At 45.0% G+C, this 26870-nt stretch overlaps 1 protein-coding gene across 1 annotated transcript in view; it reads right to left on the minus strand.

Annotated features, from left to right (window-relative positions):
* Positions 1–26870, minus strand: part of LOC109918949 (regulator of G protein signaling like 1) — an 89644-nt gene that overhangs the window by 33813 nt on the left and 28961 nt on the right. The window contains exons 9-11 of the mRNA XM_048602006.1: positions 18601–18663; positions 11431–11665; positions 3512–3619 (exon numbers count right to left, since the gene is read on the minus strand). Of these exons, the coding sequence (XP_048457963.1) occupies positions 3512–3619; positions 11431–11665; positions 18601–18663 (406 nt within the window). The remainder of the gene's footprint in view (positions 1–3511; positions 3620–11430; positions 11666–18600; positions 18664–26870) is intronic.

A 26870-nucleotide genomic window follows, 5' to 3' on the forward strand; every position in this document is an offset into this window, starting at 1 on the left:
TGAAGCTCGACCACCTCCACCTCAGCCCCATTGATACAGACAAGGGTGTGTCCTCCACTCCACTTCCTCAAGTCGCTGACCAGTTTCTCCGTTTTGTTGATATTGAGGGAGAGATTGTTGTCTTTACAACATGCCACTACATTCTCTCTCTCTCCTGTGCTCTGTCTTGTTGTTGTTTGAGATCTGACCCACTATGATGGTGGCATCAGCAAATTTGTAAATGGAGTTAGAGCTGAATTTGGCCACACAGTTGTGAGTGTATAAGGAGTATAGAAAGGAGCTGAGTACACAGCCTTGTGGGGCACTGGTCCTGAGGATTATGGTGGAGGAGGTATTGTCGCCTATCCTCAGTGATCACAGTCTGCGGGTCAGGAAGTCGAGGATCCAGTCGCAGAGACGGGTGCAGAGTCCCAGGTCTCGGAGTTTGGAGCTGAGTGTTGTTGGAATTATGGTGTTGAAGGCGGAGCTCAAGTCAATAAATAGGAGGCAGGTGACCTCCTTGTTATCCAGATGTTCCCAGGGGTGAGTGTAGGACTGGGGAGATGGTGTCTGCTATGGACCTGTTGCGATGGTGGGCAAATTGTAATGGATCAAGACAATCTGGGAGGCTGAAGGTGATGTGTGCCATTACTAACCTCTCAAAGCACTTCATGATGATGGACGTCAGAGCCATCGGGAGGTAGTCATTAAGGTACGTTGCCTGACTTTTCTTTGGTACCATGACGATGGTGGTCATCTCGAAGCAGATGGGAACCTCAGATCGGAGTAAGGAGAGGTTAAAGATATCCGTGAATACTCCCACCAGCTGGTCCGCGCAGGATCTGAATTCACAGCCGGGGACTCCGTCTGGGCCAGTTGCTTTCCGTAGGTTCACCCTCAAGAAGGCCAATCTGACATCTGCAGCGGTGACTGTGGGTACAAGGTGTACCCGAGACTGTCGGGGGCAGGTGACATCATTTCACTGAGCTTCTGTTCAAAAGGAGCATAGAATACATTGAGCTCATTGGGGAGGGATGCAGTGTTGCCAGCGATTCTAATAAGACTTTGCTTTGTAGCCCGTAAGCCTTGCCACAAATGATATGTTTTCGTGTGATTAGTCTGGGATTCTAACTTATTCTGGCATTGTCTCTTTGCGTCCCTGATGGCTTTGCAAAGATAGTACCTAGATTTCGTGTAAAGGTCAGGGCCACCCAACTTGAGCACCTCACACTTGGGCTTCAGCAGGGAATGGATCTCGTGGTTTATCCATAGGTTCCTGTTTGGGAATATTCAGATTAAAATCCCTCTTCACAGCGCTGGACTGGAACAATTAGAAAGCTCAATAATCATGCCACAAAATTTTGAACCCAGTAGAATTCCATCCATTCAAGGTTCAGTCCTTAATGACTGCACCCAATTTTGACCCAGGTAGGAATGTCACAAAAGCAGCTCAGTATGAGAACAGGGAGCAGGAAGTGCGTATTCAATACATACCCAATGCTGCAGCTAATTGCAGCACAGATCCAGATGAGACTGGAGATGATTGGGTGATTACACCCCCATTTATCACCCACAGTGCTGTCTGCGAGCAGAATCATTGTCTTGACATCATTTGTCTTCCCACCACAAGCCTCCACACAAAGCACTGTGCTCGAGAAATAATCCTGTATTTATTGGGAGACAATGCTACAGTTTCAATCAGCAGTTCAGTTTTCTTTTTTGTTAGGCCTTCAGTATTCTTTAAATGGATTTTTTTCGCAATACTAACTGGACTCTTGTAGACTGTTTGCTGCAGTGTGCTGTTTAACAAGAATCCAGGCTGTTTAAATAGATGCTGCAGGCTGTAGTTTAAATAGTCTGTGTAGTTTAGCTGCTGTAGTGTACTGTTTAAGTAGACTTTAGGCTGTTTGCTGTTCTCTGCTGCTTAATTAGATGCTGTACATGATTGCCATAATATGTAGTTTATGTAGATTCTGTAGACTGGTTGCTGTAGTGTGCTGTTGAACAAGGCTCTGAGACTAGTTACCATAGTATGCAGTTGAAATAGATTCTGTAGACTGGTTGCTTCAGTGTGTAATTTAACTAGACTCCAAACACTGTGCACCGTAGTGCGTATTTAAATAGGATCTGCAGACTGGCTGCTGTAGTGTACTGTCCAGTGTGTAGTTCAACTGGACTCTGTAGACTGTAGTGTGCTGTTTAAGTAGACTTTAGGCTGTTTGCTGTCGTGTGCTTTTCATTTGAGCATGTAGACTGGTTTGCTGTATTGTGCTGTTTAACTAGACTCTAGACTGATTGTTGTAATATACTGTTTGAATAGACACTGTAGTCTGGTTGCTCCAGTGTTCTGATTAACTAGACACTCTGGCCTGGTTTCTATGCTATTTAACTGGACTCTATAGCCTCGTTACTGCAGTGTGCTGTTTCACAAGTCTCTACAGAATGCTCGCTGTAGTGTGCTGTTGATTAACAATCTGAGACTGGTTACTGTAGTGTGCAGTTGAAATAGACTCTGTAGGCTGCCTGTTGTTGTGTGTAATTTAACTGGACTCTGTAGACTGCTTGCTGTCGCGCATATTTAAGTAGACTGTACCCTGGTTGCTAGTGTCCTGTTTAACTAGGCACTGTAGACTGTTTGCAGTACTGTGTAGTTTAGCTAGACTCTGTAGAGTAGATGCTCCAGTGTCCTGTTTGACTGGACTCTCTAGCTGGTTGCTGTAGAGTACTGTTTAACCAGACTCTGTAGCTTCATTACTGCAGCATCTGCTTAACAAGACTCTATATGTTTGCTGTATTTGATTTATTATTGTTACATGCACCAAGATACAGTGATAAGTATTTTTTGCGACCTATTCAGACAAATCAAACTTTGCATAAGTACATCAGGGTGCTGTTGATTAACAATCGGAGACTGGTTACCGCAGCATGCAGTTGAAATAGGCTGTGTAGACTAGTTACTGTAGTGTGTACTTCAACTAGACTCTGTAGACTGGTTGCTGTTGTGTGCAGTTTAAATAGGCTCGGTAGACTGGCTCCTGTAGCGTATTGTTTCACTAAACTCTGTAGACTGGTTGCTGCTGTGTGTGATTTAACTAGACTCTGTAGAATGGTTGCTGTAGTGTGCAGTTTAAGTAGACTCTAGGCTAGTAGCTATAGTGTGCTGTTTACAAGGTCTATTTAATGTGCTGCTCAACTAGACTTTGTGGACTGGTGCTGTTTAAATAGACTATACACTGGCTGTTGTAGTGTCCCTGTTTAACTAGGCACTGTTGACTATTTGCAGTACTGTGTAGTTTAACAGGACTCTGCCACTGGGTGCTGCAGTGTACAGTTTAACTAGAATCTGTAGATTGCTGTAAAATTTGTTACTGACTTATTGGCCAACAGAATGGAGTTACTGGATAATGTGATCAAACTGTGTTACCTGCTGAAAAGGCAAATCCAATGATACAATACAATAAAGTAGCTTCATTTAGTCGGAGATCTATCCAGTGAGTTGATGGGACTGGTATTTTCCCATGTATGTACATACCCAGAAGGATCAACTTCTTGTAGTATTGCAGAAAGTTCTTGCTCAGTTCCTCAATCGCCAATTTCGGAAACTTCAGCGCTAGCTCCTGAAAGGACATATCCTTGATATCTGTTGTGAGGGTTAGGGGTCAGAGACAGAGAGATCAAACAGGAAGCAACAAGATCAATGACTCATTTCCAAACACAGGAGGTGGTTCTACGCCTTGAGTCTGTTCAGAGACTGTGAAGGACTGGTCAATAAGTCCATATCACATGATAACCCAACTCAGCACTGACAATCTCAAAGTTCCAACTCACATGGGAAAGCAGCTTTCAGCATGGACGTAGTTCCGCGTTATTAGTCTCGTGAGAAAGCAGTGAAATGCTCACAGGGAGCTCCAGATAAAGACTGGGAGCCCCAGCTCCAGATCAAGATTGGATGCGGAACTCCAGATAATGTAGGGGGCACTGACTCCAGGCAGTGAAGAGGAGCTGAAATCCTGGAGTAGAACTGGGTGCAGGAATTTGAGGTAATGATGGGGAGAATGAATACTGGAAAATAATCAGGAGCAGCAATTACAGATAAAGGTCAGGATCACATATTCTGGACAATGATTGGGACCAGGAACTCTGAGAATTGATTGAAAATTCAATCAATTCATTGTAGATAATAGCTGGAGTCTGGCACACAGGGTGACAATCAGGAGCAGGGAAGCAGGATAATGACTGGGAGGAGGGACACGGGATAATGATTGGGAGCTGGAATACGGAATAACGGTCAAGAGCAGGGAATGGGGTAATGATAGAAAGCAGGGACACAGGATAGTGATCAGAAGCAAGGAAACAGCATAACAATTGAGAGCAGGGGAGTGGGATAATGATCGGGAATGGGAGATGGGATAACGACTGGAAGCGGACAGCACGGGTTAATGATCAGGGTCAGGGAAACAGGATCACGATCAGGAGCATGGAATAATGATCGGGAACAAGGATTTGGGATAATGATCAGGAGTAGGGAAACAGGATAACAATTGGGAGCAGGGTAACTGTGATATAGAGATAATACCACTGCACTCACAATCTAGAGGCCCAGGTTAATGCTCTAAAGACATGAGTTCAAATCATCGATGGTTGTAAAAACCCACGCTCTGCACTATTATTCCTACAGGGATGGAAATCTGCCTTCCTTACCCGGTTTGGCCTACGTGTGACTCCAAACCCAGAGTAATGTGGCTGTCTCTCTGTTGCCCTCAGCAATGGCAGAACAAGGCCCAGTTCAATAAAGGACGGGCAAAAAATGCTGGCTGCCAATGGCACCAATTTCCCACATTCAAATAAACACCAACAGGTACTTTCACAATAAGGCACAACTGTCCACACCCACACACACACACACACCCACCCACTCACACACACACACCCACACACCAACACACCCACCCACACACACACACACACACACACATACACACAGCCACCCACACATACACACTCACGCTCACACACACACACCCCCACCCACACACACACCCCCCCACTCACACACACACACATCCACTCACACCCACCCACTCTCACACACACACACCCACCCACTCACACACAAACACTCTCTCTCTGTCTCTGTCTCTCCAGCTGCTCACATCTTCTCTGGCCATACTCAGGCTGACAACATTCTCAGAGACCACTGCCCAGGGTCAGATGAGAACAGAGATTGGGAATTAAAGTAGGATGACTCTCCTGGGTGTCTACAGTTCCATGGCTCAGCACACAGCGTGATTAGTCCCCAGTCGGGGGAGCTGGGTCATCTTTAAGCCTGTTTGAAGAGCGTCTTCATGCTTGCTATCGTCAATCGTGGGTTAAGAGCGCAGCGAAGCGCTAACCCAAACAGAGCGAGTGATCCAGCTGCAACACAGCTCTGGGCAAGGCCAGTCCTTCAGCGATTAACCCTTCTCCCAGACCTCGGGTAAACACTGGGTTGAGGCAACTTCAGCAAGACGATCAGGCTACTTTCCTCACAAACCAAAACTCAGTGCTGGGGCAATTCATAGTCAAGGGTTTGGAAACATCTCACTTTGACAGAAGGGCCTAGGCATCGTGCCACATCAATCCTCATCATCAATGATTCTGAGCTTCAAACACTCAAAGTAACAGGCTGAGAGCTGGGCCTGAGGAGGAAGAAACACTTGATAGACAGTGTTGTGGTGGGGGAAGCGGAAGGCACCTTGTGTTTATTGAACCATTCAAGAGCAAAAAAAAACAGATCATTCGGCCCGCATTGTTGCAGATGTCAGTCTGGATTCTGGTTCGTGTTTCTGTTCCTTTCACTGCCGCCTGCTGGTGGTTCTGTGTTGTTTCCGCCTACAAAAATAAACCAAGATGGCTTCAATCTCAATTTGCTGCAGCACTGTCTTTGCTAGTTTTCTAATCCTGCACCTCAGTGAAAACCCTGTCGGCCTTTGGCCTCCCATCTCAAAAGTGGCACATTCAAAAGAGCCGGGCCAGATCCAGACTGCTGTCCCCCTTCCCCATGATGCAGTGCGATAGGGAGTGCAGCATTGTCAGAGATGCCAAACTTCAAACAAGTCCTTAGACAGACAGGTTCTGCCTGTTGCCTCAGGTAGATCTGGGGGTGGAATTGAGAAGAGAGCAGTGGCGGGGGGGGGGGGGCGCTCTCCCCAGGAAACATTTATCCCACAATCCATTTCTGTGTGCAAATTGGCTGCCACTCTCTCTACGTTATGAGAATGACTACAGTTCAAAGACACTTTGCTGATTGCAAAAATCACTTTGCAACCTTTCGAGGTACGAAAGGTATCAATACAACCCCTTCCTCGATAGCTCCATGAAGAAAGGCTACAAAGACGGCATGTAATTGACAACTTATTCCCACTCAGTCCAGAGAGGCAACAATCTGCAGTCACCTAATTAGAAAGTAAAACTCTTAAAGAGCAAAGTCCTGCTAACATCAAATTCCTCATCAGCTGTCAACTCATGGCAAAGTAGAGAATGTCTAGCCTGAGTTTCCTAATTCCATCATTGGGAAGACTGTTTCCAGTATCAATTGGAGAGGCTGATGATCAGAAGAGGAGGACTTGCACATTGCGAGACTTTGAATAACTTACTGGAAACATCAGAATGTTTCTCTCTGCTCTTATCAAATGTGCACATCTTCACATTCAGTCTGACTGCTCCAACACAGGAATATTCCGATCATTTTTCCAATACTCCAACACTGGGATATTCTGGTGATGTTTCCGATAATCTACCACTGGGATATTCCAATCATATTTTCAATACTCCAACACGGATATTCTGATCACGTTTCTGATATTCCAACACTGGAATATTCTGACCATGTTTCCAATATTCCAGCAATGGGATATTCCAATCACATTTCCAATATTCCAACAGTGGGATATTCCGATCATGTTTCTTATATTCCAACATTGGGATATTCCAGTCATTTTCCCAAAATCCCAGCACTGGTATATTCTGATCATGTTTCCAATGTTCCAAAACTCTGATATCCGATCATGTTTCCAATATTCCAACACTGGGATTTTCCTGATCATGTCTCCAATATTCCAACACTGACTATTGTGTTCCAATATTCGAGCATTGGGATTAAGTGTTTTTGTTTCTATTATTTCAACACTGGGCTTCTCCCAATCTCATTTCTAATATTTCAACATTGGGATTTCCTTATAATTTCCTAGTATTCCAACTCTGGGATTATCCCTCTTGTGGTTCCAATATTCCAACACTTGAATTATCCCGATTACGCTTCCAATATTCCAATCCTGTGATTATTCTAATTCTGTTTCCAATATTCCAAATTGCGATTAACCTAATTCTGCTTCCAATATTCCAACACTGGGATCATTCTGGTTGTCTCTTACTGTTCCAGTTGTTGCCAAATCAGGTGCGGATTTAACAGGCAGTGATAGATCAGACGGCGTAATTCAAAGAGTGTATGAAATTACGATATACCAAAGGGGCTGGATTTTAAGCCAAAACTGCTTTCCACTCTGGAAATGCTGACTTTAATTTGTATCAAATCACATTGCTGTAGTTTGAAGAGGCTGATGAGCAAGAGGCAAGAAAACGATGAAGGCAAGTCCAAGGCTGGGTTAAAACCATGAGAAAAATGTACGGCTCCCTTTTTGAATAAGAGACATGAGGTGTGAAACAGGCGATGGAGAGGGCAGAAGGGAAGCTGGGTACGGAAAGCAGAGAGCATCGATGAAGAACTAGTGCAGGAAGTGGTCACATGACGTCACGCAAAAGGTATCGAAACCAGGCCACCCTGGCAGGTACGGGCAGGCAGTGATCAATGCCCCTCCGCGTGGGATAAGTACCCCCCCATCCCAACTCAGTCTGGCAGATGGAGAAAGGGTAGGGAGCAGGTAAACCGAGACTGACTAGTGCCCTGGTTGCATTTGAGATGGCTTCCCATGAGGCTTCTCAGAATCCAGCTCTCGTCCTGTCACACAGGCACGACATCAATATCAAACTGGCAGCGGAATGCTTTCAGCTTCAAAAACACGGATACCCATGATGGTGGTGATCAAGGGGGTGTTGGTCGGTTAGCTCAGTTGGCTGGATGGCTAGTTTGTGATGCAGGGTGGGTTCAATTCTCCCACTGGCTGAGGTCAACACAAAGGACTCTTTTTCTCCACCTCACCCCTAGTCCGAAATGTGGTGACCCTTGGGTTAAACCACCATCAGTCATCTCTCTCTCTCTCCCTCTCTAATGGGAGAACAGCCCTCTGGTGATAGAGACACAGGTCAGAGGCTAGGAATACCACAGCGAGCAACTCACCTCTTGACTCTCCAAAGCCTGTCCCACCATCTATAAGGCACAAGTCAGGAGTGTGATGGAATACTCCCCACTTGCCCACACGGATGCGGCTCCAACAACACACAAGAAGCTTGACACCATCCAGGGCAAAGCAGCCCACTTGATTGGAACACCCACAAACATTCACTCCCTCCCTTACTGACACTCAGCAACAGCAGTGTGTCCTATCTACAAGATTCACTGCAGAAATTCATCAAAGATCCTCAGACAGCACCTTCCAAACTCATGACCACTTCCATCTAGAAGGACATGGGCAGCAGATAGATGGGAACACCACTTCCTGCAAGTTCCCCTTCAACATGGGAATTAGGAGCAGAAGTAGGTAATACAGCCCTTTGAGCCCATTCTGCCATTTAACATGATCCTGACTGATCTCATCCTGGTCTCAACTCCACTCTCCTGCCTGCTCCCCATAGCCCTTTATTCTACTTTTCATCAGAAACATATCTGTTTTTTTCCTTGAATCTGTTGATTTATTCTCCACTGCACTCCGGGGCAGATTCACAAGCCTCTGAGAGAAGTTGTTTCTGCTCACCTCAGTTTTGAACCTAACTCCTCTCACTCCATATCTCTGACCTCTTGTTTGGGGCTGTCCCACAAGGAGGCACATCTGATCAACATCCACCTTATCAATCCCCTTTAGCATTTTACACACTTCAATCAGATCCCCATTCACGCTACTGAACTCCAGCGAGTACAAACCCAAGCTATTCAACTCATACAACAGCCCTTTCATCCCTGGAATCGATCTGGTGAACCTCCTCTGAACTGCTTCCAGTGCCACTACATCCTTCATCAAGTACGGAGACCAAAACTGGACACAATACTCCAGGTGCGGCCTCACCAATGCCTCACATAATTGTAACAACATTTCTTTTATAATCTTGTCCTTTTGCAATAAGTGCCAAGATTCCATTTGCCTATCTTATTATACGCTGCACCTACATAATCCATTTCTGTGATTCATGCACAAGGACGCCCAGATCCCTCTGCACTGACGCACTTTAAATCTGCTTCGTGCTTAAATAATCATTTGTCCTTGTATGTTTCTGGCCAAAATGAACAACCTCACACTTATTCACATTAAGCTCCATCTGCCAGATTCTGGCCCGTCTCCTAGCCTATCAATATCCATCTGTAAGCTCTTCATCTCCTCATCACTGCCTGCTTTTCCACCTATTTTAGTACCATCCACCAATTTTGCTATGTTATACTCTGTCCCTGCTTGCAGATCATTTATATAGATTACAAATATTTGAGTTCCTAGAACTGAACCCTGACGCACCCCAGTAGTTACAGTTCAACATCCAGAGAAGGACACATTTATCCCAACCCTCTGCTTTCTGTAAGTCGGCCAATCCTACATCCAAGCCAATAATCTACCCTTAACCCCCTGGGATCTAACCTTCTGGATTAGTCTGTTATGTGGCACCTTGTCAAATGCCTTCTCGAAGTCTAGATATATCACATCCACTAGATCCCCATTATCCACCTTGCTGGTTACATCCTCAAAGAACTTCAGAAAGTTTGTCAAGTTTGCCCTTCATGAAACCATGCTAACATTGATGAATTGAGTTTTCTTTTCCCCCCAAGTGTTCAATTACCTCCTCCTTTATGACTGACTCCAGCAACTTCCACACAACAAAGGTCAAAATAACTGATTCCCACTTTTTGCCTATCTCCTTTTTTTGAATAAGGAGTGATTTTACAGACAAGACACTAACCTGAATCAGAAATATATCGCCATTCCTTCATTGGCGCTAGTTCAAAACCCTGGAATTCCGTCCCTAAGGGCATTTCCTACAAATGGAATGCAGCGGTCCAAGAAAGCAGCTCACTACCACCTTCTCAAGGGCAACTAGGGATGGGCACGAAATGCTGGGCCAGACAGCGACGCTCACATTCCAGAAAACAATAAAAGTGCCCCCTCTCACCATAAACATCCTACTTTAATTCCCTGTTTCTGATGTCTTCAGATAATTGAGCGCCAACCATGAAGGAACCTGTTTCGAGAAACCCAGCCACAATGAGGGATTATAATGTTTGAAGAATTATTTCCCAATAAATAAGAATGCAAAAAAGTTCATTCTCATAAAAGGGAAATTAAACTGCCCAATGCCTGAACAAAGAACTCTACACATTAGGCTTGTTACAACAGTGAGATACACATCCTGCTGCAGATTCTCATTCAACACAATGTCTAATTTGTTGAGGTAAGTTTACACTGCTCAATCCTCAGCCACACTGGAATCTAAACAACCGAGAACCATTTTATTGCAGGCAGGGTCATGACTGATGAGAAAATGGACAATCAATGGCTTTTCAGCATTGAAGAAGCCCTTACATGGAATTGACGAATTAGGTGTGCTTCCTTAGAATCGACGGGGAGTGGGCCCACTTAGAAATGAATGTGTAGCTACCAAAATCATATTTGGAAAAAGGCTATCTATAATGAGAAATAATTAACCTGAGTATGAGTGGCCTCATTAAAAGAGAAAAGAGAAATTAGTTTTGCAGCTTAAGACACACTATACATTATGCATATATTAGTATGCAAGTACAACATGTAATCAAGATGACTAATTGGATGCTATTCTTTATACAAAGGGAATGGAATGTAAAAGTGAGGGCATTATACTTCAGTTATAAAGGGAATTGGTGAAATCACATCTTAAATACTATGTACAGTTGTTTTTAATTCATTCATGGGATGAGGGTGTCACTAGCTGGGCCAGCATTTATTGCCCATCCCTAATTGTTCAGAGGGCAGTTAAGAGTCAACTACATTGCTGTGGGTCTGGAGTCACATGTAGGCCAAACCAGGTAAGGATAGCAGTTCCCTTCCCTAAAGGACATTAGTGAACCAGATGGGTCTTCTCTCCCAATAACGGTTATCATTAGACTCTTGATTTCAGATATTTTTTGTCATTGAATTCAAATTCCACCATCTGCCATGGCAGGATTTGAACCCAGGATATTACCTGGGCCCCTAGATGAACAGTGCAGTGTCAATACCACTAGGCCACCGCCTCCCCGTGTCTAAAGCAGGCCACGGTTTGTGCTCCATTTCCTCTCACCGGTTTCTTTGGACTCCAGTCCTCTGAATATTTGCATGGAGCCCAGGCTGGTAATGTCCTCCCGAGCCACCCACTTCCAGTCTTCATCCGTCAGGGTCTCGGTGTCCCCAAGGACAGAGCATGCCTGTGCCAGGAGCAAGGACTGTGCCATCCGCCTGATGTAAATGTCGTCAGGCGGCGGGGGGTTTTTCTTACACTGCGTCCAGGCGTTCGGATCATTTGGTTTGGTTCCAGCCTTAAAAAACACAATCGCAGAATTATTACGGTGCACCATGCCTGCCCTGGTTCTATTTCTACAACCTACCTCCTGCTTCTTCCCCATATTCCCGCACACCTTTGCTATCCAAATGACCCTCTTGAAAGCCTCAATTGAATCTGTGTCCACTACATTTCCAGACCCATTCCGCAATCTATCCTCGTAGCTAATGCTTCTGATCCACGGAGCCATTCTAGTAATTCCCTGCTGCACTCTCTCTAACGTGGTACCCACGACTGTACACAATATTCTAGCTGAGATCGGGTACCCACGACTGTACACAATATTCTAGCTGAGATCAAAGTGTCTTATACAAGTTCAACATCACGTCCTTTCTCTTGTACTCTATGCCCCTATTAATAAAGCTGAGAACACTGTATGCTTTGTTTACTGCTGTCTCTACTTGTCCTGCCATTTACAATGATCTGTGCAAGTCCCTTAGATTGTAATAGATTGTACCCCCTATTTTATATTCTCTTTCAATGTTTTTCTGACGAAAAGTGCATCACATCACATTTCTCTGCATTGAACCTCATCTGCCACCTATCCTCCCACTCCACCAAATTGCCAATGTCTTCTTGGGGTTACACACAATCCTCCTCACTGTTTACAATTCTTCCAAGTTTTGCGTCATCTGCAAACTTGGAACAGCAAGATCCAGATTATTAATCAGAAGCACGAGAGATTGACTTTGGTGGTAACTTACCCACACAAAACCCGCAGAGAAACAAGCCTTTTATTGTCGGATTACATTTCACATTTGAACTGTCACATGGTCACGGGCCCGGGATTTTTGACACGGGCTGCACTAGCGCAGCGGAGACGTGACGGCTATGGGAAAGACAAGTTAAACAGAATGAGCCTGGTCTTCATTGAAACCTCTCCACAAGGCCTGTGGAGTGAGGGAGTTCCAATCTGTTATCACAGAGGAACTGGTCAGAGAAAACAGAAGTTTGTAAAGGGTTGCTGAGTGGAATATTTCTTGAGGAATCGCTAATGCAGTCAATTTAGGAGTGTCTTTGGATATTACCAAAGTGGATTTTCAGGAAGAATTATGCTTCCTCTTTACCACAGAGGGCTGTGGAGGCTGGGTCATTAAGGATATTCAAGGCTGAAATTGGTAATTTAATGATGGGTTATGGGGTTATCAGATCAGCCATGACCTCCCACTGCTCCAACATCTTATGGTCGCATTACAAGAATGAGAACTCATGGAACTGGAGGCAACCTATTGACTTAGATAGGGAACTAATTAAAGCTAAAGTCCCCATAGTCCTACTGGGCCATAGGACTCAGTGGAGAGAGAGAGAGACGACTGGTTGTGGTTTAACCTGAGGGTCACCACATCTCAGGCGACGGGAGAAGTTGAAAAGGAAAATCCTTCATGGTGATCTCAGCCGGTACTGGAACTGAACCCATGCTGTTGGCATCACAAACCCAGACATCCAGCCAACTGACATCCCAGTGTTGGAGTAGGGAAAGGCGATTGGAATATCCCAGTGTTGGAATATCGGAAACACAGTTGGAATATCCCAGTCAGAATATTCCAGTGTTGGAATAACGTAATAAAATTGATCAAATTCCCCTCAGTCTTCTTTCTCTGCGGAAGAGAGTCCCAATTCTCCAATCTACCTACAAGAATTTCTTATCCCTGCAAACCATTCTCATCAAACTCTTCTGCACTCACTCCAATCCCTTCACATCCTTCCTAAAGACCATCCCGGTAAATAAGTGGGCACAATTCTCCAGATGAGGCTGAACGGGTGTCTGTCACAAATTTAGCATCACCTCCTTGCTCTTGTACCCTGTTCTCTTTCTATGTTTGTACAAAAGTTACATTTCTCCATATAGAACTTCATTCATTATCTGTCTGCCCACTCTACCAACCCTCATCTTTTTGAAGTTCTTCGCTGTCCACACCACAGTTCACAATTCTTCCAGCTTTGTACAATCCGGAAACTTTGGAATTGTCCCCCAACGTACCAAGATTTGGATCATTAATATTTATCAGGAAAAGCAAGGCTCCTAAAACCAGCTCCTGGGGAACTCCATGGAAAACCTCCCTCCAGTTTGCAAAGCATCCATTGATCATTACTCTCTGTTCCCTGTCATTCAGTTCTGACCTTTACACCTCAGGAAGGAGATATTGGCCTTGGAGGGAGTGCTGCACAAATTCCTCGGAATGACCCCGGGATTAAAATGGTCGATTGAGGACAGGGGTTAGCATGGATTCGATTTGTATTCTCTGAAGCTTGGCATGATGTCAGGATAATCCAATCGAAGTGTTTAAGATGATTAAATGATTCAGTAGGGTAAATGGAGAGAAGCACCGCCCTCTACTGGAGGAGTGGAGAACAAGGGGCCAAATCTTCAAATCTGAGTCAATCAGAAAGCATGTAATCACAGAAAAGCAGCATAAACCTGGAACCCTGCACCAACAACACCTCCGCGCACCCCACCCCCATTGATGCTGGACATCCATTGAAAATTTTAAAACCAAGCTGAATTGATTCTTAAAAAGGTGAAGTTTTTTTGAGGTAGACTCCAGTTACATTTAAGATACAGACCAATCATATTCGAACTGAATGTTGGAACAGGTTTGAGGGGCCGAGTGGTTTCCTCGGGTCTGGTCACAATGAAGTAAGACAGTCTGCTTGGACAACTATCAGTAATGACTAATACAATGGACTGGACTCAATCAGGTACAACTCAAGCTGGCTACTGAGGGCTGACATCTGAGATCCTAGAACATCGGTCAGTGCAGGGGATCCTTTAGAGGGTGTTCACAGCCCAATCATCTTCAGTTAAAGACCACATGCTACCAGACATAGCACATTATAACAGTTTATACACACGGACATGACATGTAGTGTAAGGTATGGTAGAGTACAGTGTATGTCAAGTTTGGTTCTTAGATTCATAGAGTCATACAGGGCAGAAAAGGCCCTTCAGCCCATCGAGTCTGCACTGATGTAGCTACCACTAAAGGAATGCTAATCCTAATTTCCTGCACTTATCATAACATTCAAGGATATAGGACATTTCAAATGCTCGTCCAAATATTTTTTAAAGGTTGTAAGGTTTCCAGTCTCCACTACCTTCCCAGGCAGTGCATTCCAGATTCTGAGTGAAATGGCTTTTTCCCCTAATCTCCTCTGAATCTCCTACCCCCCTACCCTAAAACAATACCCTCTTGTGATTGACCCCTCAACCAAGGGGAACAGCTGTTCTGTATTCATCCTGTCCATACCCCCCCCATAACTTTATGTACCTCAACCATGTCCCCTCCCAGTCTTCGCTGCTCTAAAGAAAACAATCCAAGACCATCTACTCTCTCGTTATAGCTCAATTTCTCCATCCCAAGCAACATCCTGAACCTCCTCTGTATCCCTTCTAGTGCCATTACATCCTTCCTGTAGTGAGGTGGCCAGAACTGTACACAGTACTCCAGCAATGGCCTGAGCTACACTCTGTACAACTCCAACATTACCTCCTTGCTCTTATAATCTATGCCACGACTGATGAAAACAAGTGTCCCATATGTCTTCTTAACTATCCTATTAATATGCTCTGCTGACTTCAGGGATCTGTGAATAATTACCTCAAGATCCCTCTGTTCCTGTAAGCTACACAGTGTCCTAACATTCATTAAATACTTCCTCATCTTGTTTCTTCTTCCAAAGTGCATCATCTCACACTTATCAGGGTTAAATATCATCTGCCACTGCTCTGCCCATCTGACCATCCCATCTATACCTTCCTGTGACCTACAACCATCTTCTTCACTATTAACTGCTCTACCAATCTTGGTGTTGACTGCAAATTTGCATAACCGTCTCCTCACATATTCATCGATATCATTTATGTGTACAACAAACAATAAGGGTCCCAGTACGGATCCTTGTGGTACACCAATGGACACTGGCTTCCAGTCACTCAAACAGCCTTCTACCACTACCCTTTGTGTCCTATTACTAAGCCAGTTTCTGATCCATCTCACCAAGTTTCCCTGAATTCCATAAGCTTTAACCTTCTCAATCAGTCTCCTTTATGAGACCATATCAAAAGCTTTGCTAAAATCCCTATAAACCACATCAACTGAACTTCCCTCATCCACACACTTGATTACATTTTCAAAACAACCCAACAAATTTCATGAGCATGACCTCCCTCTGTCAAAGCAATTCCGACTATTCCTAATTAACCCATGCCTTTCCAAGTGGGTATCAATTTCCTCCTTCAGAATTTTCTCCAAAAGTTTTCCTACCACTGATGTGAGAGTCACTAGTTTGTAACTTCCTAGTTCATCTCTACCACCCTTCTTGAAAAGTGGAATCACATTAGCTATCCTCCAGTCCGCTGGCATGTCCCCCATGGCCAAAGAGGAATTAAAATTTTGTGTCAGAGCCCCTGCAATTTCCAGCCTCACCTCCCACAGCAGCATGGGATGCAGTTCAGTTAAGCCAGGGGATCTGTCTGTTTTAAAGCCCAATAGAACCTCTAATACCTCCCCATTTCTGATGTCAAACTGTGCAACTTCCTCACAGTCCCTTTTCCTGAATTCCGTACCTGACTTCTCCTTTTCCAAAGTGAGAACCAAAGACAAATATTAATTTAACAACATCCTGCACCTTCACACACAGGTTGCCCCTTTGGTCCGTAATGGGTCCTACTCTTTCCCTGGTTAACCTCTTCCCCTTAGTGTATTTATAAAATATCTTAGGATTCTCCCTAATCCTGTTCACAAGTTCTTTTTTGTGTCGCCCTCTTTGCTCTTCCAATTGCTTTCTTACATTCCCCCCTGCTCTTCCTGTATTCCTCTAGGGCCACAGCTGCGTTGCTCCTTTTGGACTTACTAAAAGCCCTTTATTTCCTCTTTATCCAGTCTTAAATCGTCTTAGACATCTAGGGTTCTCTGAACTTACTGCTCCGGCATTTCCCTCTAAAAAGGTTGATGTTGGCGTTGTACTCTCCCCAGCTCCTTTGTGAATGTCCACCCCCCACCCATTGCTCCACTGTAGACCTCCCTCCCTGCAAGGATCCCAGTCTACTGTGGGCAGATCCTGCTTTATTTTAATAAAATATGCCTTCCCCCAATCCAAAGCCAACTTTTGCAGGCCATTTTTTTCCTTGTCCAGAACAAATTTGAACCATACCATGTTGTGTTCAGTTTCACCTAAATGTTCTCCCAATGCCACACTGAATTGCCTGGCTTCTTTCCCCAGAACCAGATCCAACACCACACTGTCCCTTGTTGGGCCTTCTACATATCGATACAAAAAACTCCCCTTGATACATTTCGAGAAATCCGCCACCTCTAAACCCTTAACACTATGACTATCCCAATTTGCTGAGAAAGTGAAATCTTTTGTTTTCCTTGATTCATTTACGGGATGAGGACGTCACTGGCTAGGCAGCATTTATTGCCCATCCCTAATTACCCAGAGGGCAGCTAAGAGTCAACCACATTGCTGTGGGTCTGGAGTCACATGTAGGCTAAACGAGGTAAGGATGGCAGTTTCCTTCCCTAAATGGCATTAGTGAACCAGATGGGTTTTTCCAACAATCGACAATGGATTCATGGTCATCATTAGACTCTTAATTCCAGATATTTATTGAATCTAAATTCCACCATCTACCATGGCGGGATTTGAACCTGGGTCCCCAGAATATTATTTGGGTCTCTGGATTAACAGTCTAGCGATAATACCACTAGGCCATCACCTCTCCCATATCCCCTTATGTGCTCCTCTATTTCCCACTGACTCTTTGGGAGCATATAATACACTCCTGATACAGTAGCTGCCCGATTAACATTCCTAAGTTCTACCCACAAAGCCTTGTTTGAGGATCCTTCCAAGATATCATCTCTCCGTATTGCAGTAATTGACTCAATAACTAATGGTGCTACAGAACCACGCTTTTTACACCCTCCTCTGTCTCGCCTAAAGATCCTCTATCCTGGAATGTTAAATTGCCAGTCCAGCGCTTCCTTCAGCCATGTTTCTGTGATGGCAACAATATCATACTTCCATGTGTCAATCCCTGCCATTAACTCCCCAGTCTTACCTATTACACTCCTATCATTAAAGACCATCCATCCTTGCCTTACTCTCTTGACACTCAACATAAGCTGAACTCACTCTGAATTGCTTCCTTAGCTGTAACTGGATGTATCTCTGTTCATCAATGTTCTGTGTCCCGTCTCGCTGCAACTCCTCCCAGCAGCACTAACAAACCTACCTGCAAGGATGTTGGGCCCAATGTGATTCGAGCGCAGACTGTCCCATGTGTACATGTCCCACCTTCCCCAAAACCCAGTCCCAGTGATCCAGGGATCTAAAACCCTCCCTCTTGCACCAACTGTTGAGCCACGCATTCACATGTCCTATTTTCCTATTTCTATACTCGCTAGCACGTGGTGCTGGGAGTTTTCCAGTCATTACAACCATTGAAGTCCTGTTTTTTAATCTACTGCCTATCTCCTTGAATTCTTGATGGGTGGGTAGGGTTTGAGATAGGGGAGGGTGCACATGGGGTAGGAAAGGGGATTAAATGGGTGGGTAGGGTGTGTGATAGGGGAGGGTGTTCATGGGGTGGGGCAGGGGATTAAATGGGTGGGTAGGGTGTGTGATAGGGGAGGGTGTACATGGGGTGGGGAAGGGGATTAAATGAGTGGGTCAGGTATGTGATAGGGAAGAGTGTAGATGGGGTGAGGAAGGAGATTAAATGGACAGTTGAGAGGTATGTTTACAGGGATCATACTGATCTTATTTCCTGCTGAGTTTAAACTGAAATACAGCTAAGAGGTACTGAGGCCCAGTACCCCAGCCCTGCCCTCCTCCGTTTACAAACTTGTGCTCTGCTAGTAACATCATGCGCAGGTTTAATCAAAGAATTTCTCTCAATCTTACCACAAGATGTAGAAATCTCTGATCGTCCTGATCCAGAAAAGCATCGTATGTGTCTCGGAGTATCTGGGGAAAGATGAGATGTTGTATTGTCACTCAGGTAATTTAATAATACATCCAGCCTCTGCAGAAAGACCCTCAGTCAGACTCCGTTTTGTGGCTGTCTTCACATTGGAATGGGGGGGGGGGGTGGTTCAAGAACCTTCCCAGTCTTTCCTGGGATGTGAGTATTGCCCCCTTGAAGTAAGGGGTTCATCCTGCCATTTCAGAGAGCAATTAAGATTCAATCACATCGCTGTGGGTCTGCAGTTACACATAGGCCAGATGAGGTAAGGATAACAGATTTCCCTCGCTAAAGGATGTCAGTGAACCTGATGGGATTTACAACAATTCACCGTGATTCCCTGGTTACCATTACTCTAACTTCTTTAATTCCAGATTTATTATCTAAATTCAAATTTCACCATCTACCAAGGCTGGGACTTGAAGCCTCGTCTCCATCCTGTATCCATGGATTGCCAGTCCCATGATAGCACCATAGAATTATGCAAAACAGGAGGCCCTTCAGCCTGTCGAATCTGTACTATGAAACTACTCTAGTCCCACTTTCCAGTTCTAGACCCATTGCCTTGAATGTTATGAAATTTCAAGTGCTTGTCCGAGTACTTTTTAAAGGTTGTGAGGTTACCCGCCTCAGCTACTCTCCCTGGCAGTACATTCCCACCGCATCCTGGGTGGAAAACCTTTTCCTCAAAAGTCCTCGCAACCTCTTGCCTTTCACCTTAAAATTATACCCTTTATTATTGACACTTAACTATGGGAAACAGTTGCTTTCTACTCACCCATGTCCCTCATAACCTCTCACACTTCTATCAGAACCCTTCCCTGCTCCAAAGAAAACAACCCGAGCTTACCCAGCCTCTCTTCACATCCGAAATGCTCCATCCCAGGCAACATCCTGGTGAATCTCCTCTGCACCATCTCCAGTGCAATCACATCCTTCCTATAGTGCAGTGACCAGAACTGCACACACTGCTCCAGCTGTGACCTCATTAACATTGAAGACAGCTCCATCACATCCTCCCTGCTCTTACAGACTATGCCTCAACTGATAAAGGCTAGTGTCAGTGGCCTTAAATCCCCTATTAACCTGTCCTGCCCACTTCAGTGATCTGTGGATGAGCACACTATGATCCCCCTGTTCCTCTGAGCTTCCTAGTTTCCTGCTATTCATTGAGTACTCCTTTATCCTGTTCCTTCTTCCAAAGTCCATCACCTCATGGTTATCAGGCTTAAGTGCTATGCTACCATCGCATTGAGGTAAGTAGGGAGGATTGACATGTTGAAAAGTTTTCTGTTGAACAGTCATTTTTTCCTGTATGACTCACAGGAAAAGGCTTGATGGTAATGGCTATTGACTGGCAAGCAAGCAGGGGTGTGCTGTACCATCCTATACTGACATTGGTAGCAGTTGTTTACAATTTACATAGACGATTTGGAGTTGGGGACCAAGTGTAGTGTGTCACAAAGTTCACAGATGACTCTACGATGAGTAGTACAGCAAAGTGTGCAGAGCACATTGAAAGTCTGCAGAGGGATATAGATAGCTTAAGTGAATGGGTAAGGGTCTGGCAGGTGGAGTATGATGTTTGTAAATCATAGAAAATCATAGAATCCCTACAGTGTGGAAACAGGCCATTCGGCCCAATAAGTCCACACCGCCCTCCGAAAAGCATCCCACCCGGACCCATTCCCCTAATTTCCCACGTCTAACCCACCTAACCTAAATATCCCTGGGCACTATGGACAATTTAGCATGACCCATCCACCTAGCCTGCACATCTTTGGACTGTGGGAGGAAACCGGAGCACCCAGAGGAAACCCACGCAGACACGGGGAGAATGTGCAAATTCCACACAGACAGTTGCCAGAGGCTGGAATCGAACCCGGGTCCCTGGCGCTGTGAGGCAGCAGTGCTAGCCGCTGAGCCACTGTGCCGCCCCAATGTAAATGTGGGGTCATCCATTTTGGTAGGAACAACAGCAAAATGGACTATTATTTAAATGGTGGAAAATTGTAGCATGCTGCTGTGCAGAGGTACCTGGGTGTCCTTGTGCATGAATCACAAAATTTTGGTTTGCAGGTACAGCAGTGTAATTAAGAAGGCAAATGGAATATTGTCTTTCATTGCTGGAGGGAAGGAGTTTAAAAATAGGGAGGTTATGCTACACCTGTATAGGGTGCTGGTGAGGCCACATCTGGAGTATTGGTCTCCTTACTTGAGAAAGGATGTACTGGCACTGGAGGGATGCAGAGGAGGTACACTAGGTTGATTCCAGAGTAGAGAGGATTGGCTTATGAGGAGAGACTGAGTAGACTGGGACGATATTCATTGGAATTTAGAAGAATGAGGAGGGATCTCATCCATACATAGAAAATTATGAAGGGAATAGATAAGATAGAAGCAGGGAGTTATTTCCACTAGCGGGAAAAACTAGGGGACATAACCTCAAAATAAGGGGGAGCAGATTTAGGATTGAGTTGAGGAGTAATTTCTTCAACCAAAGGGTTGTGAATCTATCGAATTCTCTGCCCAGTGAAGCATTTGAGATTACCTCATTGTTTATCTTTGCCTTAAAAACATTCAGAGTCATACAATCATACAGCTGGACAGCATAGAAACAGACCCTTCAGTCCAACTCGTCCATGCTGACCAGATATCCTAGATAAATCTAGTCCCATTTGCCAGCATTTGGCCCACATCCCTCTAAACCTTTCCTATTCATGTACCCATCCAGATGCCTTTTAAATGTTGTAATTGTATCAGCCTCCACCACTTCCTTTGGCAGCTCATTCCATTCACGCACAACACTCTCCATAAAAAAGTTGCCCTCAGGTCCCTTTTAAATCTTTCCCCTCTCACCATAAACCAATGCCCTCTAGTTTTGGACTCCCCCAACCCAGGGAAAAGACCTTGTCTATTTACCCTATCCATGCCTCTCACGATTTTAATAAACCTCTATAAGATCACCCCTCAGCCTCCGATGCTCCAGGGAAAATAACCCCTGTCTATTCAGCCTCTCCCTATAGCTCAAACCCTCCAACTCTGGGAACATGCTTGTAAATCTTTTCTGAAACCTTTCAAGTTTCATAACATCTTTCCTATAGCAGGGATACCAGAATTGAACACAGTATTCCAAAGGTGGCCTAAACAATGTCCTGTACAGCCGCAACATGACCTCCCAACTCCTATACTCAATGCACTGACCAATAAAGGCAAGCATACCAAATGCCTTCGTCACTATCCTGTCTACCTGTGACTCCACTTTCAAGGAACTATGAACCTGCACTCCAAGATCTCTTTGTTCAACAACACTTCCCAGGACCTTATCATTAAGTGTATAAGTCCTGCCCTGATTTGCTTTTCCAAAATGCAACACATTCACCTCAATTAAACTCTATCTGCTGCAAATCTGAAAGGCAAAATTTACAACCGCACAGCACTCCTTCTGACCCATCTGATCAAGATCCCTCTGTACTCTGAGGTAACCTTCTTCGCTCTCCACTACACCTCCAATTTTGGTGTCATCTGGAAACGTACTAATCATAGCTCCTGTGTTCACATCCAAATCATTTATATAAATGATGAAAAGCAGTGGACCCAGCACTGATCCTTGTGGCACACCACTGGTCACAGGCCTCCAGTCTGAAAAGCAACCCTCCACTACCACCCTCTGTCTTCTACCTTTGAGCCAGTTCTGTATCTAAATAGCTAGTTCTCCCTCTATTCCACGTGATCTAACCTTACTAACCAGTCTACCATGAGGAACCTTATCAAAAGCCTTTCTGAAGTCCACATAGATCACATCCACCACTCTGCCCTCATCAGTCCTCTTTGTTACTTCTTCAAAAAAACTTAATCAAGTTAGTGAGACATGACTTCCCGCTCACAAAGCCATGTTGACAATCCCTAATCAGTCCTTGCCTTTCCATATACATGTAAATCCTGCCCCTCAGGATTCCTCCAACAACTTGCCCACCACCGATGTCAGGCTCACTGGTCTAGAGTTCCCTGGCTTTTCCTTACCATGTGTCTTAAATAGTGGCACCACAGTAACCAGCCTCCAGTCTTCCGGCACCTCACCTGTGGCTATTGATAATACAAATATCTCAGCAAGGGGTCCAGCAATTACTTCCCTAGCTTCCCACATAATTCTAGGGTACACTTGATCTGGTCCCAGGGATTTATCCACTTTAATACATTTTAAGACGTCCAGCACCTCTTCACTGATGCAGAATTCTCATTTATTATCCTCCCCATCTCCTGCAGTTCCACACATAGACAGCCTTGCTGATCTTTAAGGAGCCCTGTTCTCTCCCTAGTTACCCTTTTGTCCTTAACGTATTTGTAGAATCCCTTTGAATTCTCCTTAACTCTATTTGCCAAGGCTATCTCATGTCACCATTTTGCCCTCCTGGTTTCTGCCTTAAGTATACTCCTACTGACCTAATGTGCTTTTAAGTATTCACTCAGTCTCTGCTATGTGTACTTGACATATGCTTCCTTCTTTTTCTTGACCAAAATCTCCATTTCTCTAGTCATCCAACATTCCCTACAGCTACCAGCCTTGCTCTTCACCCTAACAGGAACATACTGTCTCTGGACTCTCGTTATCTCATTTTTGAAGGCTTCCCATTTTCCAGCCATTCCTTTACCCACAAACATCCACCCCCAATCAACTTTTGTAACTTCTTGCCTAATACTATCAAAATTGACCTTCCTCCAAATAAGAGATCAACTTTTAGATCTTCTCTATCCTTTTCCATCACCATTTTAAAACTAATAGAATTATGGTCACTGGCCCCAAAGTGCTCCTCCACTCACACCTCAGTCACCTGCCCTGCCTTATTTCCCGAGAGTAGGTCAAGTTTTGCACCTTCTCTAATAGGTATGTCCACAGACTGAATCTGAAAATTTTCTTGTACACACAACAAATTCTTCTCTATCCAAGCCTTTAACAGTATCGTAGTCCCAAGTCTATGGAAAGTTAAAAATCACCTACCATAACCACCCTATTATTTTCACAGATAACTGAGACATTTGTTTCTCAATTTCCCGCTAACTATTGGGGGGTCTATAATACAATCCCAATATGGTGATCATCCCTTTCTTATTTCTTAGTTCCACCCAAATAACTTTCCTGGACGTACTCCCAGGAATATCCTCTTTAAATATAGCCATAATTTTATCCCTAATCAAAAACACCACTCCCCCTCCTCTCTTGCCCCACTTTCTATTCTACCTGTAGCATCTATACCCTGGCAAAATAAGCTGCCAGTCCTGTCCATCCCAGAGCCATATCTCTTATAATTGCTATGATATCCCAATCCCATGTTCCTAACCATGCCCTGAGTTCATCTGCCTTACCTCTTGAATTGAAACAAGTTGTTTAATTCATCAGTCCGATCTTGTTCTTTGCTTTGTTCCTGCTTGCCCTGACTGTTTGATTTGCTCCTTTCACCAGCAGTACCAATCTCAGACGGGTTACTTTCCTCACTATCTCCCTGGGTGTCCCATAACCCCACCATGCCCCTTACTAGTTTAAATCCTCCTGAGCAGCTCTAGCAAGTCTCCCTGCCTGCATATTAATCCCCTTCCAATTCAAGTGCAATCCGCCCTACTTTTACAGGTCACTTCTACCCCAGAAGAGATTCCAATGATCCAAAAATGTTAATCCTTCTCCCCTGCACCAGCTCCTCAGCGATGCATTCATCTGCTCCATCCTCCAATTCCTACCCTCACCAGCTCATGGCACTGGGAGTAAAGAAGGACCTCCTTTATAAATTCCTGCCTAACTTCCAATATTATCTCCTCCTTTTCTCTTCTTATGCCACTAGTTCCAATGTGTGCAACAACCTCATGCTGGTCCCTCTCCCCTTTGAGAATATTCTGCACCTTCTCTGAGATATCCTTGATCCTGGCACCAGGGAGGTAACATACCATTCTGATGTATTGCTGTCAGCCGCAGAAACGTCTATCTGTGCCTCTGACTAGACAGTCCCCTATCACAATCGATTGCTTGTAACCTGACATACCCCTCGTTACATTAGAGCCAGTCTCGGTACCACAAACCTGGCTGTCAGTGCTACATTCCCCTGAGAGTCCATCACCCCCTACATTTTCCAAAACAGCGTACTTGTTTGAAATGGGGATAGCCACAGGAGACTCGTGTGTGATCTGCCTCCCTCTCCTACCTTTCCTGGCAGTAACTCATCTACCTGACCATATCTGTGGTTTTTCTCCCTTCCTACAGCAGCCATCCATCACACCCCCTATCTTCTGTAAATTCCTCATTGCCTCCAGCTGCCGCTCTAACCAATCCACAGGATCTAATAGGATTCTCAATCAAACACATTTCCTGCAGACATAATCATCGGTAACGTGTGGAAACTCTCCCTAATCTCCCACATCCAACAGGAAGAGCACATCACTCTACTAAGGGTCATCTTTGCATCCCTAATTATCTACAGACGCAGATAATAGCACGGTTCTACTGCTCTAAAAAAACACTGCTCTAGGCTAACTTAGTACCCATGTTTTATATTTTTAACGTTTAATCAAGAAACAGGTCTCAATAAAACATATAATTAAAAAAGAACCCATTCTACCCACTGTTGGAGCTTTACAAAATAAACAGTAAGGTTACACTTTAAAAAGCCACTTAGCTGCTCCCCTGCTGCCACACAGGATTCTCCACGGCTAGCTGTGAATTCCTAGCTGTTTGTTTATTTTTCTTAGATGAACTCCAATGTCCAGAGATACTTGAAAAATCAAACAACAGAGGCAGGAGCTGTGCAGATTCACTGCTGGGACAGACAGCAGTGTAGGTTTCTGTCTCCGTTTGATTCACTTCTCATGTGGTGGTTGCCACTGCCTTTGTCCGTCTTCCTCCTTTTTTAAAACATGCCATTGTTTTGACCTTTTCTCCCCAAAAGTTCCAAAACAGCTTATAAAACAGTAATTACTGCTCCTAGAATTCGAGGAAATTAGCTCCAACATGGAAAATATCTCAAAAAAAAAATGAGCAGCTGTTCCTGCCACAATTTTTTCCTGTCCTCCATCTTGGATTACCCAGAATCCTTCCTCTTTTTTTGAGCAGTAAAGGCATTCAGGGTTGTGGTGAGCGGGCGGGTAAGTGGAGCTGAGTCCACGAAAAGATCAGCCATGATCTTATTGAAGAGCGTTGCAGGCTCAAGGGGCCAGATGGCCTACTTCAGCTCCTATTTTTTAATGTTCTTATGTTCACTCACGTCAACCAGCCTTCAATAGCATGAGGGCAATGACCCCTGTGTCCTGTGTAAACCTTGGGTCACCCTGCCTGTACCACTCCATAACCACTCCCTGTCTGCGTTTGTTCCCTCTCCCAGGTCTGATGGGTGAGTGGCCTTTCTTCCCGGCTTCTGGAATACCATGAGTGCAGGAAGTGTGGTCAGTGACAGCAGTTGGAGCTCTGGGTTTCGGAGCTTAACCAGCAGCTGGTGTCAGTGCAGAGAGTCCATGAGGCTGAGAGCTCCGTGGAGAGCACGTTTCTAGATGTGGTCACTCCGCAGCTTCAGAGTATGCAGGGAAAAAGGGAACGGGGGAGCAGCAGGCAGTCCAAAAGGACCAAGCAGGTAGTACAGGAGTCCCCCTGAGTGTATCCCACTCTCCAACCAGGATTCAGTTCGGAATCCTGATGGGAATGATGGTTCATCTGGGGAGTGCAGCCAGAGGCAAGCCTATGGCACCACGGGTGGCTCAGCTGTCCGGGGGGTGGGGGTGAGGGTGAGGGGGCACAAGGAAGACTGGAAGAGCGATAGTGAGAGGGGATTCAAGAGCGAGAGCAAACGATAGATGTTTCTGCAGCTGCAGATTGGAATCCAGGATGGTGTGTTGTCTCCCTGGTGCCAGGGTCAAGGATGGCACTGAGCAGCTGCAGAGCACCCTGAGGGGAGAGGGGGAACAGTCAGCAGTTGTGGTCCACATCGGTCCCAGTGACAGAGGGAGAAAAGAGATGTGGTCCTGCAGTCAGAATTTAGGCAGCTCAGGAGGAAATTAGCAGCAGGAGCTCAAAAGAACGAAGCTCCAGATTACACCCAGTACCCGACACAAGTGAGAATAGGAACAGGAGGATAAGGGAGACGAATGTGGGGCTGGAAAGAGGGTCCAGGAGGGGGGGTGGGGTTTAGATTCTTGGGACATTGGGACTAGCTCTGGGGGAGATGGGAGCTGG

This window comes from Rhincodon typus, chromosome 10 (assembly GCF_021869965.1).
Source record: "Rhincodon typus isolate 14 chromosome 10, sRhiTyp1.1, whole genome shotgun sequence".
In the NCBI taxonomy this organism is placed as follows: Eukaryota; Metazoa; Chordata; class Chondrichthyes; order Orectolobiformes; family Rhincodontidae; genus Rhincodon; species Rhincodon typus.